Source organism: Lactuca virosa, chromosome 1, assembly GCF_052849685.1.
Source record: "Lactuca virosa cultivar CGN04683 chromosome 1, Lactuca_virosa_CGN04683_v6, whole genome shotgun sequence".
NCBI classification, from domain to species: domain Eukaryota; kingdom Viridiplantae; phylum Streptophyta; class Magnoliopsida; order Asterales; family Asteraceae; genus Lactuca; species Lactuca virosa.
Genome location: NC_136426.1, coordinates 158,879,023 through 158,890,520, shown reverse-complemented (window position 1 = coordinate 158,890,520; position 11,498 = coordinate 158,879,023). Strand labels below are relative to the sequence as shown.

The window sequence follows — 11,498 nt, the reverse complement described above, 5'->3', positions numbered from 1 at the left end:
TTGCGTTAAAATAATGAGTATTATCTTTGTACACCAAAATACTAACATTATCATTATCAAATCCAAAAGAAAAACCATCATGCCACAATGCATAAAATGAAATGATGTTTCTTTCCATGTAAGGTGAATACCAACAATATTTTAAAACATATGAAAAACTAGAAGGTAATGAAAGCACGTAATCTCTAATATTGGTAACAGCTACTCTAGTCATGTTCCCCATGATCAAATCAAGCTCTCCATGCCTTAGCTTCATACTTCGTCTTAGTTCCTACACTTCAGAACAAATTTGGTTTCCACATCCTGTGTCAAGTATCCAATTATTAGAAGTAGAGGCTGAATTTAATTCAATTGTGAATATACCTGAAGTGCCAACACCCTTGGCCTTGTTCTTCTTAAGATCCTCTAGATACTTAGGGTAACTACGTTTCTAGTGGCCCTTTTCTTGGTAGTAGTAGAAAATGGCTTCTTTAGGGTCATTCACTGGTGGTATGTCATAAACGTCCTTAGGGATGGAATTTAGAGCACCAACTTTCCATTTCCCGTTTCCCTTAACATTGGTATGATAGTTCTTCTTTATCTTAACACCACCTTCCTTAATAGCCAGAACATGAGTGGTTTAACTTGTGTTCCCAGATGGAATGATGCTTTCTTCAACTGTCTTGAGCATCCCATGTAGCTCCATAATACTCTTCTCCAAACCATTCATATAGTAGTTCATAGTGAATTTCTTGTATGAACTAGTCAAAGAGTTAAGAATGATATCAATAGCCAACTCTTGAGTGAATGGAAAGCCAAGACGTTCAAGCCTGTCAAATTACCCTTTCAGTTTTAGCACATGTGCACACATAGAACCATTCTCATATTGCTTACAACCTAGAATTACATGCATCACCTTAAATCCCTCATTTCGAGCTTGCTCTTGGAACATGTCTTTGAGCTGCTCGTTCATTTGGTATTCCTCAAGGTTCTCAAAACTCTTTTGGAGTTTAAAAGACATGGTCTCCAACATTATACACGAGACCTCGATAGAGTGATAGTGATGTTTTTCGTGTTTGGTTGCTTCTTCTTCCGTAGCATCGTTAGGAAGTTCTTCTTCAAGATACTCGTCCAAGACATACTCCTTCTTTTCATACTTAAGAGTGATCCCCAAGTTATGAATCCGATGAAGGTAGTTAGGACCAGTAAGCTTATCTTGCGAGAGGAGTGAAAGTAGTGAGAAATTTAACGAAGTGGTTGGTGCGGGAGGAGGAGTGGCACCAGAACCAGAATTCATCTACTATGAAAAGAAACACAACTAGTTTGATCAAAAAAATCCTTTTATTATAATTACCCAACATCAAATTATTAATCAAAAAGGCTAGGATCCATATTTGCTTCACTATGTAAAGTGGATTAGCCGAAAATTAAAAAATGAAGTTATTTAGTTGGACAAATTATTATCGATCTCAGTCTCTATGAGATTCCGAGAAAACAAAATTTATTGACTTATGTCAATAACATGTTAATCTCTTCTACTGCTTTTAGCAATAATGACTGGATTAGCCGAGAATCATGAATCCAAATGGTGAATCGACCACACAAAGTTACAATGAGATTCGACTCAAGTAACGCTTGAGAATCGTGATCAACATTTACCTTTCTTTAACTACATTCTTCTCTTGAAGAGCCAATAAAAGATACACGCTTACATCAAAAAGAATATACCACAAGTCGTAATCTCCATTGGAAGCATAAGATTCACATAATTATTATAAAATAGGATTTTGTTTTACTACTTACTAAGTTAATATTTTTAACTTTTTACAATTATCATATCAAACCCTTTCGATATTTCCACTTCAAAAGCAAGAAGGCGGTGATGGTGGTGAGCAATAAATGTCACTTAAAAGCCAGCCTCATTAGGAATCAAAGACACCTGCCTTAAACCTTCCTTTTAGCTATAAAGTGGATGAGCCTAGTAGTGGTAAGACTAACAATACACATTTAACAAACACGTGAGGGCGCAATGTTTGTAGTTTAATGTGATACACATAAATACAATTTTACCATATATATATATATATATATATATATATATATATATATATATATATATATATATATATATATATATATATATATATACATTTGGGTTTTATATGTCTTTTAATTCTATCGACTAAAATGTCAACAATTAAACTTTAAGAGTACTAATCTTTTTTCTTTTAATTAATCTTATAATTAAATCAAGTTTACTTTATCTTTTAGTATAAAGGCTAGTTTGTATTTATTTAAAATCGAAAAGGATGAATTTATAGTTAATTTAAAAAGATTTAAACAAGAAATCCAACACATAGAAACCCTAACATACTATCCAAGACAAGTTCTAAGTGCAATATACTTGAGTTAACCTATTCTCTGATACCACTGATCGGTTTCGATCCTAGTCAAAGACTAAAATAATGGGTAGTGGAAACAACAATTCTGATCTAATAGACTCGAAACAACATATCAAACTCAACAATCCACACAACTTATAAGAAATAATATATAGAATCATACATTTGCTTTCTTAGTAGGTTTCTTCTTGTGACGAGCCAACTTATTAGACAAGAGAACCCAACGGAGTGTTTTTCTTTTGTAATCGCACCCAAGAAAGAAATTTCTAGCCGATCTGAACTAAAACTCGAACAGCAACAACAAGCAAATCATAAAACACGAATATGTGTTTGTCTACGTTGTGGCAAGCTATTGACTACATAGTGGGAACTAGGCTTCGATGATTCTTAGGTTTTGAGAGGGTTCTGAACTTTGATAGCTGAAAGGTATTTTTCACAAGTATCAAAACCAGATTTGGAGCCCTCTTTGTATAGTGTGATGATTTGAAACCCTAGAGATAATTACAAAATATAATAATAATCATCTATGGAATTCAAATCATTTTGGAATATTCTATATTCTATTATTTTCTAATTAATTAATTAAACTATTAACTAATTAACAAAACAAGTCCCTCATATAAATATCTTTTCAATTCTGCTTTATTTTGTTCTTGCGTGTAACCTAAAAGGACGACGCTATTTATAGTAATATTATCTGGCTTGGTATGGCTATGGGCACTAATCTCCATCAGGCCGAACATAAGAGACCTCATGGAAAGTTATATCCCTTAGAGATTCCTGTGTGGAAGTGAGAGCATATCACTATGGATTGTATCACCAAAATACAAAGAATGGACAAGGCGTTTGATGTTATTTAGGTGATTGTTGACCGTCTGAAAAAGAGTGCCTACTTCCTAGCTATTCAGAAGAGTTCTACGACCGAGAAATTGGCTGAAATCTAAGTGTGAGATATTGTTGCTCGCCACGGTATGCCTATTTCCATCGAATCTAATCGAGATGTGCGATTCACTTCCACGTTTTGGAAGAGGTTCCATGATGAGTTGGTTACTCAGTTGAATTTTAGTACCGCATATCATCCACTGGAAGATAGGTAGAGTGAGTGGACCATTCAAATTCTTGAGGATATGTTGAGAGTCTGTATCATTGACTTTGGCGAGAGCTAAGATTCGTAGATCTCTTTGGCTGAGTTTTCATACAACAACTATCATTCGAGCATTGATGTACCTCCTTATGAACTTCTTTATGGAAGGAGGTATCGGACCCAAGTATGTTAGGCAGAGGTTGGGTATAGGGTCATGGAGAGCACTGAGGTAGTGTTCAAGACGACAAAGCTCATTCAGTAGGTCAGGCAGAGATTATAGACGACATAGAGCAGACAGAAGAGTTATGCTAATCGGTGACGATCTGATTTGGAGTATTAGGTCAGGGATATGGTATTGTTGAAGGTGTCACCCCAAGAAGGGTTTTATTCACTCTAGGAAGCAAGGAAAGTCGGGCTTTATATTTATTTGGCCATTCCGTTTTATGGTTAGGGTGATCAAGGTAGCCTACCAATTGGATTTATCAAAGGAGCTCAACTAGATTCATATCACTTTCCATATGTATCAACTTTGGAGGTGCATAGGAGGCGATGTTGCGATAGTTCCATTGGATGATGTTCTGGTCAATGAACGCCTGAATTATATTGAGCGACCAATAGCAATTATTTACGGGAATACAAAGGCCTTGTGTAAAAAGGTGGTGACCTTGGATAAGGTACAATGCCAAAATAAAAAGGGCTGAGAGTGGACTTGGGAGACCGAGGCGGGGATGCGATAGCGCTACCAATATTTGTTTACTGCCACAAATTTCGAGGGAAAAATCTAATTCAAGTGGGGGAGAGTTGTAATATCTGCTTTCCAGGTATGCTTCTTTCGAGTTTGAATTATTTAATTTAATTTTTATAATGCTTTGGCTTGGCCACGACGTAGTGGTAGAAGGACCACGACGTGACATTTCCAGTTTAAAGGAAATGCATTCGTGAGGCACCACGACATGATGGTGAATGGGGGTTGAAAACCCTAGATCTCAGGATTTGTGCTTCGTTTAAAGGCACTAACTCCTAAGATTGCCTCATTTGGCACCCCCAACCTCTGAGATTATATTCTACCCAACCCTTTGTTGGATTAATGTCTAAGTCCATAACTATAATTGGTAAGACTTGACCCGACCCGGCATGGTCCATTTGGGTTGCATGGCATCGGGACAATTGGATAGACAAGATGAGGAAAAAGGATACTAGTGATTTATATTAATATATTATAAGTTCTAATATATTAATATATATAATCATATTATTTAATTAGTATTGATCAAGAATTAATTTATAATTAATTAAGTGATCAAAAGGAACTAATTAAATATGGACTCTAAGATATATGTGTGTGATGGGCCAAGTTCATTTAGGTTGGGCTAAGCTGTCATGGATAGTCCATGGAGTGTTTAACCCATGGATCATATCAAATGAAAGGTCATGGGTATTAGGGTTTAACCCTAATCTCCACACTATATAAAGATGTCCTTGGTTGGTGAAATGGGTACTAGTGTGTGTACACAAAAGGGCAAGGCCGATTTCACTAGAGAGAACCAAAGTATCCTTATTCTCAAGGTTATTCCAAGTGTTCATGGTGCTGTGTGAACCATTTGAGGTGTCACACTTGGGGCACTAGGCACTCAAGCTTCATGAAGACAAGTTACATAAAAAAAAGGTATGTATTCTATCTATTTTATTACCCAAGTATATGATATTTGTATGCTAGTATAGGGTAATATCTTGGAAACTTCATATTTGCATGTATAATAGAGAAAACATAGATCCAATGTATTTAGGGTTGTATGTGCACCATAGGATGTTGTAGTATACTAAAACCCAACAGTGGTATCAGAGCCATGGGTTGTTTTCTGTTATATTCATGCAAATGTTTGATTTTCAAAGTTGAAAAAAAAAAAAGAAAAAAAACATGAAGTTTGTCAAATTTTAAGATAATTACTTGTTTTGTGAAAAACTAATTATTTGTAAAATTTGAATCATTTGCTATATGAGTTGAATTAGGTCAAATTTAGTAAAAGATAAAATGATATGATTATTTTATTAGTTTTAAAAGTTTGATCTAAATGTTTTAAGGAGTTACAAATTTTGTCATGAAATTTTGGAGCTCAAAAAGTTTTTTTTAAAGTTGTGATCTTATGTGTTTTGAAACCTCCATAAGTTATGGATATGAAAAGGTTTTAAAAAAAAAATTGTTTTTATGGAGTTACAAAATTTGGTGTTAATGTTTTAAAGAATTCCATAACTTATTCTTAAGTTATGGAACATGAAAAGTTTCATCATAAAACAAGCATTTAACTCCATAAGTTATGGATTACCAAAAGTTCTATGTTTCCTTGATTTATGAGTTAGTTTAGATTAATGGAAAAAAAATTTGTGTTTTAGTTGTTTTCAATCCTAATTAATCTAAAAGTTGTTCATAAAATGTATTTTTTTGTAACTTGTCCTCAAGTTATATGAAAAGTCACATTTATGAATCTTAAAAAACTCATAAATATGCCTTAGGTTACAAAAAAAATGAAGAGTCTTTTCTTATAAATAGTTTTTATGGCTCCATAACTTGTCCTCAAGTTATGGATGTCCAAGAGTCTCTTCATTAAAAGTTTTAAAGCTTTACTTAAAACTCATAAGTTATGAAAATCCAAGAGTTTTGAATAGTTTCAAAACTTGCCCTCAAGTTTTGGAATTTGAAAAGTTTTCTCTAATGAATACTTTAATTCCAAGTTAAGCCCTTAGAATTTTAAAAGTTAAAATTCAACCCTTATACTTTATAATATTATAAGTTAATAATATATATATGTGTATAAGAGCAAGTCAGTCTTACCATTAGTAGGCCTCATTCACGAAGCCGGTCTATAAGGGGGTATAAGGTTGTTGCCTATAAAATGGCAGCTTAATGGGTGTCCACTCTCACCCACCGCTTCCTTGACTGGTGGAGGGTCGTTAGCCGAACAGGTAGGACAAGGACTATAATTCTCCCTTCATTAAAAGTATTAATGATAAATACTAAGTAACTAAACCTTTTATTAATTCCCAATCTTAGTTACTTAGAAAAACGTGAATAAGGTGCTAATCCATGAAATTACACTTTGCACTTTCTTTAAACCGTTAGTGGAGTGTATGTGGTTAACCGGCACACTAACCTGGATTTAACAAAGTAGGCAAAGGGTAACTTAATATTTATCATAGTATCGGTGGAGCTCGTGTGGTTAACCGACACATCGATTGAGGGGTAAATATTAAGGGTACCAAGTATATTTGCATGGTTACTTCACACCTTGTTTTGTGATCCTCGGCATCCCAGTCACAAAACCTGAAGGGCACACTCGAGATTGAAACATGCCATTGAAAAGTTCAATGAATCTCAAAAGATCTAGGAGTTTCAAATCCAAGTAAAAACCTAATTAAATTATTTCGTTTTTCATGGTGGAAATTGGTAAATCATCATTTACCTACCTTCAACTATTTTATAACTCGGATTACGGCATCCCTCTTCCAGTTATAAATAGGTTGTTGGATCCTAGCCTTAATATTTCATATTGGATGTTATATTAAGGACTTTAGATCAACTATCTTGAATATCTCCCAAACGATGTCTAGTTCAGACATCTATGATCTTCCTAAATCTCTTGGAAATTTACTTCCTCCACCTCCTCCAATTATTCTCCCTAACCCACAAGTTCAAGGTCACTCAAGCCCTAATGGCAAGCAAGGTCTATGTGTGATCACATCTTAGAGATGAAGTCACATATTGACAAGCCGGGAGAGTTGGGTGTCAAAGTCTTGAGAAAGTTGGATGTTCAATCACTTTCTAAGTCACATAGTAAAGCAAATTTGATTAGAAGATCAACTTCCCAAAAACTTTATGGACAGTGACAATGGTGACACTGGAAATCCAGAAAAAGCATTCTCTTCCCAATGGAAAGGGATTGGCCATAGTCAACCCGATTAACCAAATGGTAAAGAGAAAAGGCTAAGTCTGAGATAGTCCTATTACCAAAGGGTCCATATGTTTATTTTGCCAAAGGAAGGGGCGTTGATTGCAAAGCTGCCAAATTTACCTAAGGATGTTAAAGTCAATAAGTTTGACTCTACATCAGGTAGAGCCCATTATCTAACTCTGTTAAGTTCTATTCTGAGATCCTCATTACATGATGTGACTGGGTCACATGTTGATGTTTTAAGAATCAAAGAATAGAGAGAAATCTTAAAGGAAATATATGCTGATTCTGATCGCGAAGGTGGATTTCGATCGCATCAGAATTTTGAGCAGTTGCTTAAGAAGTTATGATATATTGCTAAGGAATAGATATCAACAATTTTCCATGTGGATTGTAAGGATAAGTTTTTCTGCAAAGTTTTAAAATAAATGAAAATTGTTTAATTTTATTTATTTGAAGTATCCTTACAATGGCATTTGTGGAAAATTGTTGCTTATATGATTCCACTGACAGCAATATTGGAAAATGGATTTGATTCTTTCATTTGTGGTAGTGTCTAAATTTACCAAATCAGGAAAGTTCCTCATCGCCCAAGTTTCAATTGGACCGAAACTTGGAATCATGCAAGTTGAATAGTATGATGAATGAGAACTTTCAAGCATTGGAAAATCAAGACTAATTACTTGTTCACATGGATGTGTGAGTCAAGTGAAGGACTAAAGGGATCGAGTACACATTCTTGTGCACTGGTCATGTCCACCACAAAGCTCGTTAAGACTATTTGATTTACTAAAGTTTAGTAAATATGGTTATACTTACAAGTTTAAGTATAATTCTGAAACATTGGAAAAGTCTCAATGTATGGCAGAACAAATGGAAAGAATAAAATTAGGCAGAAAGAAAAAAATTTCTCAAATCTGAAAAGATGGGAGAGTACTTTAGTATCATGTTTGTGATCATCTTAATGATTTAGAAATCATATCACAATTAGTCCTCTAAAGGTCATCTTAGTGTATTCTTATGACTAAGAAGAGGAGTCATGAATTGTTGAAATGGTTAGATCAGGAAGATGAGTCATACTTCGTTCCAAAACAATTCTTAGAGTCATACTCCAAGATTGTAACTTGAGTGACATATATTAAAGAAAGGTTTAAAACACTTGTTAAATGTAAGAGTAAAAGTGTCCTACTCTTGTACATTTGAAATTGGTAAGTTGTGATGTTTTGGATAAAACAAAGACCAACTAAGGCCAATTGTGTGAAGTGTTTGTCTTGATAAAGAATCCGCACTATCTCTTGAATATTTGGCAAGATAGTCTTATATGTCAAGAGGACAGTGGGAGTCTTAAAGATCCTAAAAAGAATTTCAAGAACTAATCAAGAATAAAACCTGAGGTTCTTTACTAGCAAACGACTTGAGGTTTATAACCTATCGTGTTGACATATTCTATGCCCATTCCAGTTAAAGTTGGCTTTGCATAGGAGTTCTGAAAGTTCTCAATTGGTTGCATAACAACTTGGAAGCAATGGCAGACCCTGTACTGCCAGGTGGAAAGAAGTTAAGATTGCATAAGTTCAGTCCATATGAGTTTGGATTTGTCATTATCCTTGTCTTGTGACTATGGTTTTGACGATTCACATGGATAAGAACACATACACCATAAAATCTAAGGGTCATAAGGTTTCTCTCCGATTCATGAAAATGATGGTGAGGAAACACTTCCACCAAGTAGATTTGAAGCAGATGGCAAAAGGTCTAAATAATTGAGACTATGATTACGGCATCCCTTTTCATAGTTCTGAAATTGTTTAGACACACATGCATGCTATCTAAGGAAAGGTGTATGATTTTGATAAAGTTTTATCAAAGCATCTCGTATCAGAAATCTGAACTTTGGTAAGAGAGTCAATAAAGTATTGATTTCTAGAAGTCCAGCTGATTTTTTAGTACATGTCAAAGCTAGTGGGAGCATAAGTGTTATGCTAATAATCATCATGTTAGTGGGAGCATGATAATTATTGCTAGTGTTGCAAGTTAGCAATGTTAATTATAGAAAACAAAAGTTTCAATTCGTGAGGCTGCAGGGATTGAAAAAATTGTTTTGCTATAATTAAGGGAGAGGATATACTTCATTTCAGTTTTAAAGGCTTAGATTGAGACCTTAATCATCTTTAGTCAAGAATATATATATGAATTTCATGTTGGATTGGTTCAACTTAAGGAAATTCTATATATTGCGTTCTCAAAATTCGATTATGATTACGGCATCCCTCTTCATAGTCAAATTTTGAAAACATGGCAAATAAAAATATTGTAGCAAAAGACTGTCTAGAATCATGTCTTTATGTGAGACATCATGAATCGTGTACCATTTGCTTTGGGTACAGGATCGATTGCATGTGCTATAATATTTGTCATTTCTAAATTTTTCCAAATCCCCAGAGGCATTAAGAAGGGAAAAGGTTTAGAATTGGATATGACTAAAATGATTAAGCAATTGTCGAGGACAATCTGAGGTTTACCAAAGATTGGTTGCTCAGGGACAGTTGGAAGTATAGTGCTAATTTTGGAAGGACCATATTGACATATTCTGAAAAGAGGCATCTCTTGTTCAGAAGTGATAGTCAAAATGAGAATATGGAGTTGTCTCCATAGGTGGAAGTTATCTGTGTAAGATTAGAAAACTTAATGCAAGAAGCATGTCCAAAGCAATGTACTTTGAATATGAGACTTAGTTTCCATGGAGTTGATCTCCATTGGAATACCTTATAATGACTGTTGACAAGTCTTTGTGACTTTGTACATATTCATTACAGGAGGGTCGGTGCATATAAGTTTAAAATCTAAACAGATTTCGATAAATGATAGGAATTTGAAATTCTCACATTTTTCGATAAGGATTTGGGAGTGTGAAATTAGAATCATTGAAATTATGTTCAATTGGTTTATTTCACAAAGTAAGGATCATAGACAAACATAGAGTGCATACTTGGTGTATGGCAAATCTATTGTTTAGAAAAACATAGTGTACATGCTTGGAGCACGGGACAACTAGTGTTTTTAATTCAGGTATAAAGTTGATAAAACCGAAACAATGAAATAATGAGTAATCAGTATGGTGATAAATAAAAGTGGTCTATTTATATTCATAGGGTTTGATACCATATTTGATTCATTTATTCTTGTGTTTCATTTTGCATGTTTTGACTTCCAGAATAAACTAGGTCATTCTTCCTGAATGACTAAGTTATTCAAACTATCCACAGTCGGTCATATGTTGGAAGTAGATATGAATCAAGACTGTCATGCGTTGGATTGTAGAGGTCTAAGATGTTGGACAAAGTGGTGCTACAACACTCATGAGTGCTCATAAGTTCTGAGTATTGGATTCAACCAACGCTCATTTGAATCACTTCATGGATTTTATCACGAGTGATCATGAGACGATAATATCTTATATTCTTAAAACCTAGAGATATGAGTTGTTACTATGAGTTGGTTATACATTGATTGCACGAAAACGCATTGGTAACTCGATGTTATAAAACGAGCCTTTGTGTATGATTCAAAAACTAGTAGAACAAGCCATATGAGTCGAAGTTTATCCATTCCTTTTACCTTCGGGATAAAAGCGATATCTGTGGGCCACTCGATGATTTAGCAATGACACATGTGAGTGCTTGGCCAAGCCAGGACTGATTTGATTTGTTCAATTAGTTAGTCATCATAAATCGGAAATCGGGAAACTACAAATGGACAGAGAGAATGATTGATAATCCATGTCTCAGTCCATATGATATCTAGAATGGAGGAATATATGATCCCTTATCTAATGGACAAGTCATTGACAAAGGTCAGAGTTCATCGGCAAGGTCAGAGTTCGACAGAAGCTTTTGAGAGCTATGATTGCCAGTTGGTTTTTGAAATCATACTCAATAATAGTTTTAGACTTATCCAAGTGGGAGACTGTTGGATTAATGTCTAAGTCCATAACTATAATTGGTAAGACTTGACCCGACCCGGCATGGTCCATTTGGGTTGCATGGCATCGGGACAATTGGATAGACAAGATGAGGAAAAAGGATA

The 11,498-nt window shown here is 34.7% G+C and overlaps 1 protein-coding gene across 1 annotated transcript; it reads right to left on the bottom strand.

Annotated features, from left to right (window-relative positions):
• Positions 1–619: 619 nt before the first annotated feature.
• Positions 620–1,276, bottom strand: LOC145122771 (uncharacterized). Its single transcript, XM_079058344.1, has 2 exons — positions 822–1,276; positions 620–740 (listed from the first exon to the last, which is right to left on the bottom strand). Exons 1-2 carry the CDS (start codon positions 1,274–1,276, stop codon positions 620–622), a joined length of 576 nt encoding a protein of 191 aa, XP_078914470.1.
• Between the last annotated feature and the right edge of the window lie 10,222 nt (positions 1,277–11,498).